This window comes from Malus domestica, chromosome 09, assembly GCF_042453785.1.
Source record: "Malus domestica chromosome 09, GDT2T_hap1".
NCBI classification, from domain to species: domain Eukaryota; kingdom Viridiplantae; phylum Streptophyta; class Magnoliopsida; order Rosales; family Rosaceae; genus Malus; species Malus domestica.
In genome coordinates, this window is record NC_091669.1 from 25,374,651 (window position 1) to 25,395,027 (window position 20,377).

Sequence of the window (20,377 nt, forward strand, 5' to 3'; positions counted from 1 at the left end):
GTTTGAACACATGGGTTGCCTCCCAAGAAGCGCTTGCTTTAACATCTTCTAGTCGAATGACAACTCCAATTAATCCTTACTAGGACCAGTGGCATGGAGTTGATCTTTGAATGGAAGGTGATACTTGAAATGATCTGGTAATGGTTTAAATTCTAGAGTGGGTGCCTAAATCACTGAAGGTAACAACTTGTTAGTAGATATGAAAATTGGAATTGGATAAGGACGCTTACCAATATGTTGTGGCAAAGACTCAAGGGTAGCGACAATATCAAAAATTTCTGCAAGATTAGGCTCAGCCATATGGGTTTTGAGTCCAATTCATTCGGCAATGGTTGTCTCAAGTGCATCGCTATTTAAGAATTCAAGATATTCCTGTGCCAAAGAATCAACTACATCAATAGAAAAACAAGAATGATCATCAATAGGATACCTCATAGCTTCAGAAATATTAAAATCAATGACATCGCCATCAAATTCCATTGTTAACGTCCTCTTGAACACATCTATCTTGGTTCGGGCTGTTTTCATGAAAGGTCTTCCAAGTAATATTGGCAATGGTGTAGAAAAGGCTGAATCCTCCATCTCAAGCACATAAAAATCTGCTAGAAAGATCAAGTGGTTAACCTGCACCAAAACATCTTCCAAAACTCCTTTCGAGTATGCGTTAGATCGATCAGCTAATTGAATAATAACACCATCATTTTTAAGCTCTCCCAAATTCATAGATGCATAAATGGAGTAGGGCATGACATTAATTGAAGCTCCTAAATCTAAAATAGCATGTTCAAACTTGGATTACCAATAACACAAGGGAACGTGAAACTACATGGATCTTTGCATTTAGGTGGCAGCTTTCTTTGCAAAGCTACAGAGACATTTTCACTTACCCGTACCACTTCCTTTTCCAAGATCCGTTTCTTTGTTGTACAAAGCTTCTTCAAAAACGTAGTACTTCGGAACTTGCTTTATTGCATCAAGAAGCAACATATTAACTTGTACTTTTCTGAAGGTTTCAAAGATGTCTTTTTCACTCTCTTCTTCTTTGATTGCATAAACTTGCGAGGAAAAGGTACATTTGGTGGAATAGGGTTAGAAAGAATTAAATTTGGAACAACCTTACCTGAATTAGGTGGCATAGGGGCTTTAGAAGGTTGCGGCAAGGTTTGTTCCTTCCTTGTCATGGCCTTGTCTTCCTCCTCTTCTTTGAGCAACAACTGTTCATCCTCTTTTCGGCTTTGTTTGGACATTTTTGAATTAGTTCCAATCTCTTTACCACTTCTCAAAGCGATAGTTTTAGCAATTTCAAAACCTCCATTTGGATTAACAATGGTTGAACTAGGAAGTTCGCTTTGTTCTCAAATTTGTCCCATGAATGCTGCGATCTGCCCAAGTTGATTTTTCAATTCGACCATCTTTTTAGCTTGTTTTTCCAGAACCTGAGTCAAAGAAGCACAAGAAGTATTTAGTGTTTGAATTTTAACATGATCCATTGGCATACTTGAATTTTGTTGGAATTGTTGTGGTGGAGATTGTGGTGGCTACATAGGTCTTGAATAGAACTCCTCAGATTGCTATCAATATCCTTCTTGTTGAGCTTGTTAAGGTTCCCTCCACATAAAATTTGAATTATCTCTCCCACCTGAATTGTAAGTGTTGGAAAACAAGTCATTCCTTGATTGATTATGGCCCTGATAACCCCAAGCATTAACAATATCCCAACCTTCATTCTCAATTAATTGAGGACGTTGATTAGTTTGATATCCTTGCCTAAAGGACACACCAAATGTAGCCACACTTTGCATTGTGGACCTTTCAATATACTACGACATAAGAGAAGTAAGATTCGCCATTTGAGCTTGAAGATTAGCAATTGCCATGTCTTGCTTCTCTAGTACCTGAAATCAAAAAAATAAAACTACATCAACTATTAAGTTGTGAATGAAAATGAAACGATAGATAAAGGATTCTTCTCCACACATGAAACATATGCATACAAATCGATTTCCAGTTATTCTTCCTATAAATCATGAATGACAAGGCCCCAAATTAACTGTGAACAGCACTAGTTAACTCTCAGATTTTCCTAAGTTCATTGAATTGGACTCAACGACATAACGAAATTATTCTTCTCAAGTTCCCGAACTATGAAAAGCATGATAGAGATACATCTCAAAGATCATTAAATTCTGTGAAAATCATAAGCACTGACACAGCATTCATAACTATGAAAAGCATGATACTCCTGCCAATAATTTACTTAACTCAATTATGACTAATGACTTTTACTACTAGCAAATATAAGTTCATAATGATTAGGTGAAATTCCCTTATATTCTAGCATCAAATCCCTACATGCAAAGTAAGTGTGCATCCTTAATAAACATACAAGAATAAGTTCTCTATAAAACAGATAAGTAAATTGCATTCATGTTTTATGAAATAATAACTGGATGTAATCCTTTTATATAAAACATATGATCATGTCTTCGAATTCACCTCTAGCTAAAAAGAAACCTAGTTACACATGTTCATCATAACTGAAAAGCAATCTAAAATAAACATTGAAAATTAAAACAAAGATAGAAAGAACTCTGAAAATTTCAGCAATTACAATGGATGAAGGGTAGGAGCGGCCCCCCCTAAATCGTTGCAAGAATTTCATATATACAGGGGGAAACAGCTGAATCCAACGAGGAAAAGGTTTTGGCATTTTGAATTATTTTAGGACTCTAAAAATCAGGTAGAGAGTGTTGGAAAGTGATTAGGATTCCTCATTGCAGCTGGAGATAAAATAAGATAGGATAAGATAATGCTCCTCTCCAACTAGGATTCCTCTTTCTTGTTTAATTCCTTGTCTTCCAAGCCTCAACTTTAATTTCTCCATATTTTCGCACATATCTAAACACCAAAAATGTCCAACCCATATGCTATCCAATCCAAATCCAAAACTACTCCAAATTGCTCCATTTGGCTATTTATTGTCATCTTTGCCAACTGGACCTACAATAATCCGAAAATAACTTAAATTACCAAAATAAATGGAAATTAACTAAGTAAATGCAAAGAAATAAGATAACAAAGTCGTATAAATATGCTCCTATCACTCCACCCAGGATATGGATAGTGTTGTATTGCGTACACAACTTGTCATCTCGTGCAGCCCCCAGAAACTTGACACCGTTAACATGGCTACCCGAGAACATTTCAGCATGCATCAGTCTAAACGCTAAGTTATATAACTCTTCACTACAAGCGAGGGAATTTGATGCTTTCAATTGATTTACTTAACATTATACAAAAACATTCCTTGTTAGTTTGAGCAATGAATTAGTACAATATATATGTCTAATACAAAACACTTAAAACTTACATATTCCAGAAACTACTTTGAAAATAATTCACGGTGTTTCTTGGCATATAAATGGGAAGGATGTTCCCGCTTCATCATCACTTCATGCTCATCTAGGTATGCCTTTGTCTCGTCACAATTGTTGAGTACGAATCACTGCGCTACCTCCATGTGCTTTTTGAAAAACAACTTGCCTCGTACTGGATCTCCAAAGGGTCATGCGATTTAGGCAAACACAGAAAGTTTCTCCTTTCTCACACCCTCATCGTTATTATGTTGAGGATGATTGAAAGTCACATCCACATCTTTTAAATACATTCCACAAAGTGTAAGCGCTTCATATGCCACCTAAGCCTCTATAATTGATCCTTTGAGCTTTGCCCTATTTCATACACTTTTTTTCAACTCCCTGAGAAGCCTACCAAAATATAAGGATACGATACAAATGAGTAAAATTACAATTAATTATTAATAAACACATGACAAGGATTGTATACCTTTCTAATGGATACATCTATTGATAGTTGACTGGTCCAACAAGCAATGAGTCTTGTGGCAAGTGAATCATCACTTAGATCATACTTGTGAAGAAAGCTAGAGGAAATATCATCTCAAACTTGCATAGGACTTGGACAATGTCGTGGCACAACTGATTAAGGTCTGTCTTTAGCAACGATCTTGAAGTCAGTTGCGAAAAAATCTGGACAACAACATAATAGACTTCACTACATCTTCTGGCAAAAGGTTTCAAATACCAACAAGAAGTAGGTGTTGCAGAACCACATGGTAGTCATAAGTCTTTAGTCCAACAAATTTACCCCCGTCAACATTCACACAACGTGCAATAATATAAGCATACATATCGGGAAACTGTACAGAGGATAAAATTTTAAAAACTCTTTTTTGTCATTTTTATTTTCATTGAAAATACGCAAGATCCCTTCTGGCTTTGTCACTATCCCTATTCATCCATTAGGCACTCCGTATTCCCTTTCAATCCAGATCAAGACGAGTTTTGATCATGTCCTTTGTCTTTCCCTCAATATCTAGAATTGTGCCGACCAATGTGTCAAATACATTTTTCTCAACATGCATAACATTGAGGTTGTGTCTCAATTTTAGTTTTGACCAGTACAATAGCTTAAAAAACATAGACTTGTGCGTTCAGTTCATATGTGTAGAAGGTCTAGTCCTATTTATCATTTTGCTGAATAGAACAAAATCCAAACAGTTAACTTGTTCCAAAATCTCATCTCTAGACCATTCTTTTGGTTTTAGGAAAGGCTCTTTTGTGCCATCAAATTCTTTATCCGCCTCAGGCCACTCATGGTCCCATGGCAACGATCTCTGATGATCAAGATAACAAACTTTCTCAGCGTGCCAAGAAGAAGTTACATTCTCTTTTCATACTGGGCATGCCATATGATCCTTAGTGCTCCACCCAAAAACCATTGCATATGCAGGAAAATCTTTCATAGTCCACATCACTACTGCCCGCAAGGTGAACATCTTGCCAATACACTTATCGTATGTGCATACACCGTTTTCGCATAAATCTTTTAGCTCATCAACCAACGACCTTAAATAAACATCAATAGAGTTACCAAAATCCCCGATTATCGATAGAACCATCATCATGTATTCTTTCTTCATGCACTTCCAAGGCGGCAAATTATACAAAAATAAAAATATCAGTTACATGCTATGGTGTTGGTTTAGAATCTCGAACGGATTGAATTTGTTAGTGGCAAGTCCCAATCTAATTTTCCAAGGATCAGTAGCAAAATCGAAGAACCTTCGATCAAACTATTTCCATACCTCCCCATCTGTAGGATGCCTTATCACATCGTCATCTACTCATTTTTCCTTATGCCATTTCTTGTCAATGGCAATATGCGTTGACATAGACAATCACTGCAACCGAAGCTTCAAAGGCAAATAATGGATAACTTTCTATGGAATCTTCGTTGTTCTATTTTGAGATGTCATTTTGAACCTTGACTCATTGCATACAGTGCATTTATCCAACGCTTTATTCTCCTTAGATAACAATATACAATTATTTTTGCAAGCATGAATTTTTTTCATAACCCAATCCAAGACCATTCAACATCTTTTGCGCATTTCTATGGTCTTTCAGCAAACTACTGTCCTTTGGAAGCATTCTCTTGAAAACCCTCAAAAAGTAATCAAAACACCAGCTCGACATATGATACTTTATTTTGCCGTGCATCAGTTCCACAATGGCTATGAGAATCGAAAGCCTTCACACCTCGGGTACAATTCTTTGGCACATTTTAGTAGTTATTCAGATTGTTCGAATTCTCCAATCTCCATTGGTGTAGGCACGTCATCTTCACCTTCCTGATTGGTTTGTGTCAGTGCAAATGGAAATGTGTCATTTAAAATTTCCATAACTTGTTCGATAGTGGGAATGTAAATGAATACAAAGGCCAACTACTAGCATATTTCTTTGGAATGGCGCGGGTTGAATACCGTGATCGGCATTTGGGTCTTCCGGTGTTTGTAGGTAAGTCAAGAAAGCTACGCTTGCGTATTTGAATGATAAACTATGGAAGACGCTAAATAGGTGGCGAGGAAATTTGCTGAGCAATGTTAGCAATGAGATTTTGATAAAAACGGTGGCCCAAGCGGTACCAATCTACACAATGCACACATTTCTTCTCCCCAAAACCCTCTGTGAAGAGTTAAATATAATTGTTGCCCAGTTTTGGTGGGGCGTGAAGCAGGAAAGCTGAAAATACATTGGGTAAGTTAGAGGAAATGTGTAAACCCAAAGGTGAAGAAGGGTTGGGGTTTAAAGATTTATATGCTTTCAATTTGGCATTACTTGTCAAGCAGGGGTAGAGGTTCATACAAAATCCCTCCTCACTTGCTGCTAGGTTATTAAAGCACGATACTTCCCTTCTACTGACTTCTTACAAGCACTGGTGAAGAAAATGCATCTTACATTTGGAGAAGCATTGTTGAAGCCCAACTAATCATTCGTAAAGGGTCTAAATGGCAGGTGGGAAATGGGCTCAAGGTCAAAATATGGGGTGATAGCTGGATACTGAGAGAATATTTTTTTTTAAGGTTTTAAGCCCCATTCCGCAAGGGTGGAAACATGATTTAACAATACAGAGTTAGATGGTAGACTTGGAGAGGCCTACTTAACAATACAGAGTTAGATGGCAGACTTAGAGAGGCCTACTTGGAATGAGGGGTTAATTCAGAATTTTTTCTTGGAGGAGGAAGTCGAATTAATTTTAAGCATCCCATTGAGCCTATTCCAACCACCTAATTCCTTGATATGGATTGCAAAAAAGAATGGAGAATTCACGACCAAAAGTGCCTATCATGTGGCAAGATCGTGTAGCGAAGTGTGTGGTGATTTGCCTGGTGGTTCTCACTTGAATCCTGATATTAAGTTTTTATGGAAAACTCTTTGCCGAAGTACCTGGCAAAGTTAAGATTGGCGTTTGGACCGACACGAGTGAATTTGATGCAGCGTAGGGTCTTAACAGAGGCAAAATGTTTGTTTTGTGACAAAGAACCAGATACGGTAGAACATGCCTTGCTGGATTGTCCTCACTCAAGATCCATATGGTTAACATGTGTGCTGGGACTTAGAACAGGCCGTGACCGACATGATGGACTGAGAAAATGGCAATCGAGGTTGGCGTCTTCTTTAGCAAATGATAGGTTTGACTTGGTGTTGGTTCTTTTGTGGAGCATATGGACGGACAGAAATGCATATTTATGGAAGGGGTGTGGCAATGAATTCAATTGATATTCAATGCAAAGCCCAAGCTTGGGTTTATGAGTTTAAGAAATGGCATGGGAAACATAGCTGCAAAAAAGTCAATACACCCCAAAAGTGGAGGAAACCTGCAGCGAGATGGATGTAGGCCAACTTTGATGGGGCATGGGACAAGAGGCATGATCATGGCGGTATTGGAGTGGTGGTCCGTGATGCGAATGGAAACTTTGTGGCTGCAATGGCGCGGCACCCTGGAGGAATCAAATCCCCAATGCTGGCAAAGTGTATGGCTACTCGAGAGGCTGCGGCCTTTGCGCAGCAGTGGGTTAGGGCGCAAGTGGAATTAGAAGGGGATGCTCTACTGGTGGTTGCAGCACTTCAACGGGATTCAGCAGCAAACATGGGTCAGCTTGGTCATGTCCTTGATGATACCCGTCAGCTGATGGATAATATTCCTCATGGGAAGGTTTCATTTTGCAATCGGGAGGCCAATAATGTTGCACATCGCTGGGCTAGGTATAAATTGACTATAACCAATTGTTTAATGTGGTTTAAGGAACCATTGGATTTCATTTTAGATTCGCTATTTGAGGATAGTAATTCCCTTAGACCCGGTTAAATCCCCGGCAAGATTTTTATCGAGGCCCTTAACATGCACCCCAATCTTAGCATTGTATGTATTCCCTCATTATTAATTAATATCGTACTTCTTCTAAAAGAAGTTGTGAAATGCGAGGTCTAACAGTAACAGGTGTGGTGATGAGATTTCTGTTAAAGGCATTATATCCACCTCTAGCGAGATTTTTGATCGATTTGAAGGAAGAGATGAGGATTTTTTTTTTTTTTGGAATCGATTTGAAGTAAGAGATGGAAACTGAACCTGATTATCATTGACATTGACCAAAAAAAGAAAAAACAAATAGGAAATTATTATACACCCCTATGTCAACATATTTTCTTTTTTAATTCCCCAAACACCCGTACGCCTATGCAGGGCAAACACAGCAGATAATTTCAAAGTTGCAGTCCAATATAAAATTTCACTTAATTTCAGGGGGCAAAGTGCAACTAACGCTAATTAAAAGCAACATCTTGACATTCAAGTCAACTAGCATTCCTTGTTGGTATAGCCATCCAATTGTGCTTTCAGCAACGCAGAAAAGAAATAAATTCCTTGCTGGTGCTTTCAGCAATTCAACTGGGTTTTCCACAACGGAACCTGCGGTGGTGTTCCGAGGGGGAGGGGCGCTCCATGACGGGAGGAAAATGGCAGCTGAGTTTGTAGATCAAGCAGCAAAAGAGGAACTTGAAGCGGAGTTTTTACTTGGGCTCTGCTGGTAAGTGAAGAATCAGCTTTTTCAGAAATTGGTTGGTTTGGTATACAGTCAATTTCTTTTTGTTCTTAAGCATTGAATTATTTAATTTCTTCTTCTAAGCATTGAATGATCTAAATTTGCATTAAGAAATTAAATAAAAAGAAAGATAAAATGGAGCAACAAAACTACCACTTGCTCTGTGTACGTGGATTGGTGCATCCCATCTTGTTTTGTTGTCCTTGATTCATTAGACAAGCGGAATTCGAGGAGCTAAAGCGGATTGTAGCTCCCATGGAGAAAATTTTAGTTGTGACGGCAATGTGTAAATCTACGCAATGTTTTAGCAACTCCGGCACCGGAGATGCTGTTTTTATTATGTACCCGCTCTTTATTACCGTCAACATCACAATTTAGAGCATGAGCCGTGACTGAGAGTGTTAAAACTGGTGGTAGCGCCCCATTTAACACCCCAGCACCATATGGACTGTTATCGTTTGGTAATATGTTATTTTGTATAATTCGGTTTTGTAATTACAACCAAGGGGAGCTGATAATTTTGGTTTATTGGCAGAAAAGTGATGGTCTAGGGGAAAACATTGGTTGTATCTGTCAGTTCCACGCCTTCATCTGCAGCTGCTACACCTTTCAGACAATAGCAATAGTCAACCTCAATGGATTCGAAGAAATCCATGCCCAAGTTGCTCGATCTTTTGAAAAGAGCCAAGGCTGTGGTCAAGGACCCTGAGGCAGTTGGACTCTTGGGACTTGAAGAGAAGCTTCTCCAAATGGAAAATAAAGAGTTGCTACCCAAAGTGAAGCTCTTTGATCAAACTTTGTCGAAGCAATTCACTGCCCTAGAACGCGGACTTGGAAAGATTATCTTGGGAGCTGAAATCACTTCCATGAGCGAAAAGGATATGAAGAACACCCTAGATCTCATGAAAGAAAGTGTCGATCAGATATTTAAAGACACAATCCCTCTAGTGGAGAGAATGACCGCCCCAGGACCCATTTCAGAGCCACAGGTGCATCGGTCTAAGGTCGATCAGTCAGGACTAGATCAGAAGATGTCACAAGAGTGGTCACAACTGGGCCTGGAGGATATAATTTATGAGACTCCTGCCATGGCTAAAACAAGGAGGACTTACGAAGATCTTGAAAGCATGGATTTGAAGCTGTGCTTCCTCTCTTTCTCAATCTTCCCGGATGGTTCCGTGATGAAGAAGAGGCCTCTGATTTACTGGTGGATTGGCGAGGGCTTCATCACGTCCACCCAACAGAAGACAGCAGAAGAGGTAGGAGAAGATATATTTGAAAAACTAATGAGAAAGGGCTTGATTAATCAAACTGGCTCAAAGCCATCCTCCTGTCCGTTTGTAAAGAGTTGTGCATTGAACCCTTGGATACGTCGTATGTTGGTCGCCTTGGCCAGCAAAGCTAGGCTGTTTCACTTTGATTCAGAATGGCGAAGAATGCCATCTTATGATACCTTAACCTGTAGGCGTGCATGCTTAGTTTATAATAATCAAATTCGTCAGGGTGATGATGGCCCAAAGGTGGACGATCTGTTGACTGTATTCAATGTCAATGCGCAATATCTTGGTTTGAAAAGAGAATGGCTTAATAAGTTGAAGAAGGTTGCGGTTCTTCAGCTTGGGCGCTGGCAGGACTCGGCTACGCATCATATTGAGGTGGATGATGAAGACTTTGTGAACCAAGAAGATGTGGGATTTCTAAAAGGTTTGGGGACTCAGAATAAGCACTTGAAGTATCTTAGCCTCAGAGGAATATCAAGAATTACCCAACTCCCCTCTTCTATCCTTAATCTTAGAAGCCTTGAGATTCTGGATCTTCGAGCATGTCACAACTTAGAGACGATGCCTTCAGATATCTCCGCATTAAGGAAGCTCACCCATTTGGATATGTCGGAGTGCTACTTGCTTGAACGCATGCCAAAAGGGCTTGACAAACTCTCTTCGCTCCAAGTTCTGAAAGGTTTTCTCCTAGGGCCTTCGAAAAATAGTCCCTGTAAACTTGGTGATCTCGCCAAGTTGAAGAATTTGAAGCGGCTCAGTATACACATGGGGAATGAGTCTGAAGTTCAAAAGGGGGAACTCAACAAGTTGAAGGACATTTCATCTCTTTGCCGCCTTAAAATATCTTGGGGTTTGGTTTCTTCCGAGTTAAAAGACCAAATTGCCAATGAATTCTCATTTCCACCGCCGAATTTGGAAAAATTGGACCTCCAAGGTATCCCCCTAGAGCACGTACCAAGATGGCTGAACCCGAGACAACTCGGAAATTTAAAGAAGCTGTACATAAGGGGTGGAGAACTTTCCAGCTTAGATCATGGGGTGACTGGTGCTGTGTGGAAGGTAGAAATCTTGCGTCTCAAGTACTTGAAGAAATGGGACAAAGATTGGCAAAAGTTGAAGGGGTCTTTTCCTCATCTGCAGCACTGGGATGTGGAGGAGGCCCACTGTTGCGAGATTAAAAAGGACGTAAGATGAAGAGATCGGTTTGGAGTGAAGCTGAAGGCTAGGGAGTACGTAATTTAACGATACGATCCAGGTTGTCAAATCTATTTTCTACTCTTGAGTAGTTGATTGTTGTTCTACTGTCTCAGCAACTTTGTTGTCAAGTTCATAAACAATGTCTTTAGGCTAAGTTTGGGCCAAGGATTTCCAATTCCCCGGGGGATTGATGCCAAGTTAGCAGGGGGTGGAGCACAAAATCTTAGATAACACAAGTTGGCGGTGTTAGCATCGCCGTCGTGAAACTGTGAAATGAGAGGCCTTGGTGGTGTTGTTACTCTTAAATTCTTAATCTAGCTTTGTACGTCTTAATCGTTCATATATGTAATCTAACGCTCATAATTAGTCATGAAACTCTGATTAGTGCAGATCATGCATGTTGGGTAAAGTTTTCCATGAAAGCTGTTTTTGAGCAATTATTTGGTAATAGACTCTAAAGGGTTTTTCTAGACGATTGTCTTACCTAACTACTTAAAAAGTATCACAAAAACTAGGCTTCTGTTTCAACTGACTAGCCACCGAAAACTAATTAGTAGACTTGCACTTATCTAAATTCAACTTAATTTTATACACAGACACTGGGGCACACTCACACAAATTTTCAATATTTTTTGAGTTAATTTCTATTTTAATTAAATCCAACAAAAACAGGACATGAACAAAGTAAATAGCTCAAAAATATAAGGAACTAACTAAGAAAAGACAAAGTGAATTTGAACAGTTCAAATATACTGCAGATCATCTACAAGAACCTTGAAAACAGTTATGTGGAAAGAGAGGTATGAACATGGTTACGAAAGCTAGAACCACCCGCCGAAATCAATTTTCGGGTTAACAAAGTGGAAACTAGCATTTACTATCATATAAAACCGTCGATTGATTCTCTCTATCGTGACTCATTCACTGTTTCCGTCGACACCACATGTACATCATAATGTTCAATCATCCCTTGTTCAATCTTTTAATAGGGGACAAAAGAGAGAGGAATGAAGGCACCTTGTTTGAAATCACGGTAAACAGCCTTTAAAACCCTTTTCCAACTCTTGTGCATCCAAGTTCTTCCCTATGAAAACGATCCTGTTTGTTCTTTGGCTCGTTGGGGCCCCACAGCCGATCAGGTGAGCCTTGGAATATATCATGGACTCCCTGTTACCCAATGGAAAAACATTATTACAAAAATATACACAAACAAAGATAAACATTGACCAAATTTGTTCAGAACTGCATATCTAGCTTCTTTATCAGAATCATCACCAACTAAGAACTTTGGCATGCAAGAAGAGTATCATGAGTAAACAATAATGGCATGATTCAACAAATGCGTTAAAAAAAACGTCAACATTAGCAGCTTCTCTTCCCCAACCTAAATTGAACCCTTCCACGACAAACTCCCACTCCCATTCTACTTGGTAATTTATTAACAAGTGACAATTGACCATTACTAATAAAGCATTCAGGTTAAAGTATAACATAAGACAAAAACAATGCTTACCGGGGACCAAGGTTTCAGAAATTCAAACTTTAAATTGTCCTCACAGGCAATGCTCGGGATAAAGAAAACGCGATGCTTATTTCGATGAGATTCTCCTACCAATTATCTCAATTTCAAATATATAAGTAAATGATTATAACACTCGACGGACTACTCACCTGGAAGACAATCTCTCATTCATTCCTTGAACAGATAGTAGACCTTTCATACGATATATGTCCTCGCTTCGTTCCAACAACAGCGTACCACGCCATATGTTAGGCTGAATTAAATTACGATGAAATCAGTAGTCTTTGCCAGGTTTTCTTTCATACATTCCAGAAAAAGACACTAAATGCAACTGGCCATTAAATGTGTACTTGTGTCATCAAAGGCAACAGGTAAACCAAAAGACAAAGTAGGCAATTATCATATATATTGCAAAATAAGACGAAACACAAATCCAAACTTTTCAAGATCTAGGCTCCCTTCACAAACCATGCTGACAGAAGAAACACCAGGATCATGAACATGATCATGGGATCTGCATATCCATTTCAAACGTGTGGATATTATTCCATAAATCCATATAAAAGTAGTAGTAATGTCAAATTACAATTTTTGTGCAAGATCGGAACTCGTACAACAACAACAACAACAACAACAACAAAGCCTTTTCCCACTAAGTGGGGTCAGCTATATGAATCCTAGAACGCCATTGCGCTCGGTTTTGTGTCAAGTCCTCCGTTAGATCCAAGTACTCTAAGTCTTTTCTTAGGGTCTCTTCCAAAGTTTTCCTAGGTCTTCCTCTACCCCTTCGGCCTTGAACCTCTATCCCGTAGTCACATCTTCGAACCGGAACGTCAGTAGGTCTTTTTTGCACTTGTCCAAACCCATTTTGTGTACGTGTTGATGCTTCACCGCCCAACATTCTGTGCCATACAACATCGCCGGCCTTATTGTCGTCCTATAAAATTTTCCCTTGAGCTTCAGTGGCCTACGACGGTCACACAACACGCCGGATGCACTCTTCCACTTCATCCATCCAGCTTGTATTCTATGGTTAAGATCTCCATCTAATTCTCCGTTCTTTTGCAAGATAGATCCTAGGTAGCGAAAACGGCCGCTCTTTGGTATTTCCTGATCTCCGATCCTCACCCCTAACTCATTTTGGCCTCCATTTGCACTGAACTTGCACTCCATATATTTTGTCTTTGATCAACTTAGGCGAAGACCTTTAGATTCCAACACTTCCCTCCAAAGGTTAAGCTTCGCATTTACCCCTCCTGAGTTTCATCTATCAACACTATATCGTTTGCGAAAACCATACACCAAGGAATATCATCTTGAATATGCCCTGTTAACTCATCCATTACCAACGCAAAAAGGTAAGGACTTAAGGATTGTTGATGCACAAAATCAGTGAGGACTTTGATACAACAGAAAGTATTAAGTTTGTAATCTTCGCTGGATTGCTCTGGTCATTAGTGTGGATAAGTATGTAAATGGATAGAGACAGGAAAGCAAACACAAGATGTACGTGGTTCACCCAGGTTGGCTACGTCCACGGAGTAGAGGAGTTCTCATTAATTGTGAAGGGTTTACACAAGTACATAGGTTCAAGCTCTCCTTTAGTGAGTACAAGTGAATGATTTAGTACAAATGACATTAGGAAATATTGTGGGAGAATGATCTCGTAATCACGAAACTTCTAAGTACCGAAGTGTGGTATCGTCTTCACTTGCCTTATCTGTCTCATAGGTAGATGTGGCATCTTCTCTGAAAGTACTCTTCCTCCATCTAGGGGTGGTATGTTTAACTAGTGGAGATGCACAAGGTAATGTATCAATTTCACTTGAAGCTTACTTGTAGTTTCAGGTTTGGTCAAGCATGATACAAACCATGTAGTAGGAGTCCCCCAAGTCGCCGAGCTAGGGGATCTGTTGAAAGAGGTGATAGACAAGGTAAGCAATCAGAGCTCTAAGCAATCAGTCCTAGATTAGAAGTTTGATTTCGAGTTCCGGCTGATTGTTCTCATTCTCCCTATCTTACAGGCAGCATAAAGGATAAAGAGAAGAAAAGGAGAATAGATGATATGAGATACTTTTGCTTTTGAAGAAGTAACTTTCCACAGGCTTATTCTTGAACTGGGCTGGAGGGTTTTCTGGTTTCCTCCAGAGTATAAGGCTGACTGAAGAATTTGAGGGTCAAAACAAGTCCATCAAATCTAGAGTACGTTCGACCCTGCTGATATGGGATACTTTTGATGTTGACAAAGTAGTGGATGTATCGGCACGTGTTCTGTTACGCTTGTCTCCACATGCTTCCTTGTATCCTTCTCACTTTCCCTATCTGTTCCTCAGGCAGATGTGGTATCTTCTCTGGAAGCATAAGATGTTGAAGATGAGTACTCGAGAGCAATGCTAGGTAAGTAATCAGGTAAGGGGTTCCAGGCAGTCAGTTCCTGACTGGAAGCTTAATTCCAAGTGCTGACTGATTGCTCTCTTTCTCCTTGTCTTGGAGGTAAGAACAAGGCCAAAGGAAAAGACAAGGAAAAAGCATGATATGGGATACTCTTGCTTTTAACCCTGATGATATAAGATATTCTTGCTCTGGTGTAGCTTGTTCGCAGAGGTATTATCGGGGGGAAAGAAAGCTGAGTATTTCGAGAGGCTTCGTTGGGAGTGCCCTCTCAGATATGAGGAAGGATTGAGCATTTTTGCACGTCTGCCTGTCCGTTGAGGATGGAGGTCGACATATATAGGAGTCTCCCTAATAACAAGTAGTAATGCTATTCCTTTACCCTGCTTGGTCATAGCACGGTAGTGGGAGCTGCCAGCTTCACGTGTGTCAGAGCACTTTGAAACAGTGGTATGTGGTATCTGGAAAGCTGATGTTGCGTGTGAAGATTACAGACAAGCTTTATCCAAGGAAATTTGGCTCTCGAAGTTGAGAAGCGGTGCCTCTTCGATTTTCAAACAAGCAATCCTGTCGGGGATCTGGCTCTCGAGATTCGGAGAACGGTGCCTCTTCTATTTTTTAGAGAGCAATCCTGCTGGGAGTCTGGCTCTCGAGATTCGAAGAGCGGTGTCTCTTCGATTTTTGAGAAAGTAATCATGTTGGGAGTCTGGCTCTCGAGATTCGGAGGACGGTGCCTCTTCAATTTTGGAGCAAGCAATCTTGTTGGGAGTGTTTTTTCGTATGTGAGTAAAATGTTAGCTAGTCTACCTTGCCACGGAGCACAGAGGTTGACACACAAGGACTTTCCAATTATCCAGCAGTGGTGCTGTTCCTTTACCCTTGTGGGTAATCATATGGTAGCTAAACCTTCAAAATTTATGTGTCTAAACTTTGTTAGTGCTGTTTCTTTGCTATTCTTTTACCCTTCTTGGTCATAGCGATGTAGTGAGAGTTGCAAGCTTCACGTGTCTAAACTTTGTCAGAGATCTTTGGCAAAGTTATCTGTGGTACCCATGAGCTGATGGTGCGTGTGGAAAGTGGATGAATGAACAGTAAGATTCACGTGCTTTCTACTTCACCAGAAACCTTCAACAGAATGCCCGTAATTTCAGCAAAGCTGAGTGTGCATGTGACAGGTGCTGACAAGGCTGAAAAAAGCAGGTGCCTCTTTGATTTCTGAGATCGGCCCTCGTGGTCTCTGAGCAGCCCAGCTTTTGAGAAAGCAAGCGCCTCTTCGATTTCTGAGATCATCCTTCGTGGTCTTTGAGCAACCCATCTTTTGAGAAAGCAAACGCCTCTTCGATTTCTGAGATCGGCCTTCGTGGTCTCTGAGCAGCCCAGCTTTTGAGAAAGCAAACTGATAGGAGCATATTTATGCACCTTAGTTAACTAGTTCTTATGCATTTTCGTTATGTTTTCTTAGTTTAAAGTAGTCTTTTAAGCTAGTTTCATATGTTTTCAGGTTTAAGGGCATATTACATAAAAGGATGCAAATTGGAGCCTTTCGGAGCAAAATGGAGCTTAGATTGGAAAGTACATGCTTGGAGCACAAGGAATGGACGAGTTTGAAGGTCAAAGGAGCTTAAGAAATGAAGAAATGAAAGTGAAGAACAAAGAATTCAGAATTGGAAACCAAAGTTTCTAAAGTTGGAAGTTTCTATTCTTGGAGGTTTCCATTTTTGAGAGTTTCTATCCTTGGCTTTAGGCTTTTAGATGACCTATCATTTTCCCCTAACCCTAGCCGCACCTAGGCCTCTAGAATATCTGGTTTCCTTGCCTTGCAAGGCATTCTAGAAGGCCCATCTCTAACCCTAACCCTAGCCGCACCTTAGGCCTTATTCCCACTAAAAATCTGATTGTTTTAACCTAATTTCTGATGGGTTTGGGTTTTAGAGGCCCTAATCTGATTGCCCTAGGGTTTTGGATGCCTATTTATACACATTCTAAACCCTTGGCCGAACACCATCTCCCATTCACATCATTCACGCCAGAATTTGATCCTTGCTCTCTACCGCACCTTTTCATCACCATAGTCCATAATTTCTGCCCAAAAACAACCCTAGCCGCACCACTCATTAACCCTAAACCGTTCCCTACCATTCCCCATCCATTCTAGACCCTAAATACCACCCAAAACCTGTTCTAAACTTCTCTGCCGCAGCAAGGAGGAAGGAGAAATCACTGATGATCTTGCTGCCAAGTTGGAGCGTTCTAGGTGTTTTCTTTCTTTGGATTTTAATTTCTAATTTTATGTATCTTTGCTTTGCGAGTATGAGGAACTAAAACCCCCCTTGGCTAGGGGGGATTCAAAACCATGATTATATATGTGAAATAAGTTGATTCCTTTCAGTTATCGTTGCATAAGTCGTGAATACAATTTGCTTAACCGTTTGATTTAGAACTTTTTCTTGTATGTTGATTGAGAGTGCACGCTTAATTTGCATGCTTGAATTTGGTGCTAGGATATAAGTTTGTTTCACCTAATCGTTATGAATTTATATTCGCAAGTAGTGAAGATCGCTAGTCACGATCGTGTTAAGTAGATTCCTGGCAAGAGTATCATGCTTTTCATAGTTACGAATGCCTTGTCGATGCTTATGATTTCCAAAGAACGTAATGATTCTAACTTGTATCTTTATCATGCTGTTCATATAGAGAACTTGTTAGGAATAATTTGTTTGCGATGCATATTCATCCAATTCAATGATTCTAGGGAAATCTGAAGGTTAATTTAAGCGGACCTAATTAACTTGGAGTGTCGAGGTTCATAACTTATTGAATTGATAACTGGAAATTGATTTACGTTGCATATATTTCATGTGTGGAGAAGAACCCCTTAGCTATTCCATCATCCATTGATTCATCACAATTTTGTCTTACAATCTGTTTTCTTTACAATCTGCCATTTAATTTAAATTCGTCCAAAATCAACCCCACTTTATTTCTTTGAGTCATATTAGTTAGAACTTGTCTTAGATTATGTTTTTAAGTGTTTTAGGTCATTAGGAAACCAAAATTCGTTCAAGTTTGCATTAGAGTCCCAAAACTGCCCAGAAAGTGTTTTAAGGCAGTTTTGAGTGTTTTTGGTGCTGTTTTGAGTCTTTTGATTTGTTTTAGTGTTTTAGAGTTTGGTTTTGCATTCTTTGAGTCTAGTTGAGTGTTTTAAACTTTGTTTTACATATTTGAGTCAGTTAAGAGTGTTTTAGCAATCCCTCATAATCCCCGGTTTAAGAACGATCTCTACTTATCCATACTACAATTGTCAACAAGAGGGTTTAATTTGTGTGTCAACATAATTTTCACATTACAAACGCCTTTTTGATTTCTGAAGCTCCGTTGAGTGCAGATTTTTATAGAGGCTGGCATTAAGTTCCAAAGCACACTTGAATCTTTACCAGTACAAGCTCCCTTCTTGCACTTCTAAGATCTTGATTTGTCCGACCTCTTCTCTCTTCAACACCTTTGAAAATGTCTGGCCCCTCCGACCGTCGTTTTGACTTGAACCTTGTTGAAGAGACAGCCACGCTTTCTCCAAACAACATATGGCGCCCATCCTTCTTATCCCCTATCGGTCCTCTTACAGTTGGGGATTCTGTGATGAAGAATGATATGACCGCTGCGGTGGTGGCCAGGAACCTTCTCACTCCCAAAGATAACATACTACTTTCCAAACGGTCTGATGAGTTGGCTGTTAAGGATTCTCTGGCTCTGAGTGTTCAGTGTGCAGGTTCTGTGTCTAATATGGCCCAGCGCCTATTTGCTCGAACCCGCCAAGTTGAATCATTGGAGGCTGAAGTGATGAGTCTCAAACAGGAGATTAGAGGGCTCAAGCATGAGAATAAACAGTTGCACCGGCTCGCACATGACTATGTTACGAACATGAAGAGGAAGCTTGACAAGATGAAGGAATCTAATGGTTAGGTTTTACTTGATCATCAGCGGTTTTTGGGTTTGTTCCAAAGGCATTTATTGCCTTCGTCTTCTGGGGCTGTACTGCGTAATGAAGCTCCAAATGATCAACCTCCGATGCCTCCTCCTTCTAGGGTTCTGTCCAGTACTGAAGCTCCGTTGAGTGCAGATTTTTATAGAGGCTGGCATTAAGTTCCAAAGCACACTTCAATCTTCACCAGTAGAAGCTCCTTTCTTGCACTGGGGCTCTACCGACTGCTGAGACTTCTTCTAAGCAACCTTTGTGAAGGCTCCCCCTTGTTTGTTTATTTTGACTCATGTAAATGTACATATTTGTAACTTATCGAAGATATCAATAAATAAGCTTTGCTTCATTTCAACGTATTGTGTTAAATACACCAAAGCCTTCTTCACTGAGTGGGGTCGGTTATATGAATCTTAGAACGCCATTGTGCTTGGTCCTATGTCATGTCCTCCGTTAGATCCAAATACTCTAAGTCTTTTCTTAGAGTCTCTTCCAAAGTTTTCCTAGGTCTTCCTCTACCCCTTCGGCCATGAACCTCTATCCCGTAGTCGCATCTTCTAACCGGAGCGTCAGTAGGCCTTCTTTGCACATGTCCAAACCACCGTAACCGATTCTCTCAACTTTCCTACAATTTCGGCTACTCCTACTTTACCTCGAATATCCTCATTCCTAATCTTATCCTTTCTCGTGTGCCCACACATCCAACGAAGCATCCTCATCTCCGCTACACCCATTTTGTGTACGTGTTGATGCTTCACCGCCCAACATTATGTGCCATACAGCATCGCTGGCCTTATTGTCGTCCTATAAAAATTTTCCTTGAGCTTCAATGGCATACGGCGGTCACACAACACGCCGGATGCACTCTTCCACTTCATCCATCCAGCTTGTATTCTATGGTTGAGATCTCCATCTAATTCTCCATTCTTTTGCAAGATAGATCCTAAGTAGCGAAAACGATCGCTCTTTGGTATTTCCTGATCTCCGATCCTCACCCTTAACTCATTTTGGCCTCCATTTGCAGTGAACTTGCACTCCATATATTCTGTCTTTGATCGGCTTAGGCGAAGACCTTTAGATTCCAACATTTCTCTCCAAAGGTTAATCTTCGCATTTACCCCTTCCTGAGTTTCATCTATCAACACTATATCGTCTGCGAAAAGCATACACCAAGGAATATCATCTTGAATATGTCCTGTTAACTCATCCATTACCAACGCAAAAAGGTAAGGACTTAAGGATGAGCCTTGATGTAATCCTACAGTTATGGGGAAGCTTTCGGTTTGTCCTTCATGAGTTCTTACGGCAGTCTTTGCTCCTTCATACATATCTTTTATAGCTTGGATATATGATACCCGTACTCTTTTCTTCTCTAAAATCCTCCAAAGAATGTCTCTTGGGACCCTATCATACACTTTTTCCAAATCTATAAAGACTATGTGTAAATCCTTTTTCCCATCTCTATATCTTTCCATCAATCTTCGTAAGAGATAGATTGTCTCCATGGTTGAGCGCCCTGGCATGAACCTGAATTGGTTGTCCGAAACCCG

The 20,377-nt window shown here is 40.1% G+C and overlaps 2 protein-coding genes across 2 annotated transcripts; one reads left to right on the forward strand and one right to left on the reverse strand.

Annotated features, from left to right (window-relative positions):
• Positions 1-318: 318 nt before the first annotated feature.
• On the reverse strand, positions 319-1,247 carry LOC139187863 (uncharacterized). Its single transcript, XM_070804472.1, has 3 exons — positions 1,116-1,247; positions 888-963; positions 319-770 (listed from the first exon to the last, which is right to left on the reverse strand). The coding sequence occupies exons 1-3, from the start codon at positions 1,245-1,247 to the stop codon at positions 319-321; spliced, it is 660 nt and encodes a 219-aa protein (XP_070660573.1).
• A 6,975-nt stretch (positions 1,248-8,222) lies between these two features.
• Positions 8,223-11,411, forward strand: LOC103443866 (disease resistance RPP13-like protein 4). Its single transcript, XM_008382763.4, has 2 exons — positions 8,223-8,449; positions 9,000-11,411. The coding sequence occupies exon 2, from the start codon at positions 9,100-9,102 to the stop codon at positions 10,936-10,938; it is 1,839 nt and encodes a 612-aa protein (XP_008380985.3). The 5' UTR covers positions 8,223-8,449; positions 9,000-9,099; the 3' UTR covers positions 10,939-11,411.
• The last annotated feature ends 8,966 nt before the right edge of the window (positions 11,412-20,377 follow it).

Bases quoted from the DNA above. Each gene is read 5' to 3' on its own strand.
- LOC103443866 (XM_008382763.4), top strand. From the start codon at position 9,100: ATGGATTCGAAGAAATCCATGCCCAAGTTGCTCGATCTTTTGAAAAGA.
- LOC139187863 (XM_070804472.1), bottom strand. From the start codon at position 1,247: ATGTCCAAACAAAGCCGAAAAGAGGATGAACAGTTGTTGCTCAAAGAA. The intron at 964-1,115 runs GTTGTTCCAAAT...GATGCAATAAAG, and splicing joins TGCCACCTAATTCAGGTAAG to CAAGTTCCGAAGTACTACGT. The intron at 771-887 runs GTAAGTGAAAAT...ATGCTATTTTAG, and splicing joins TGGAAAAGGAAGTGGTACGG to ATTTAGGAGCTTCAATTAAT.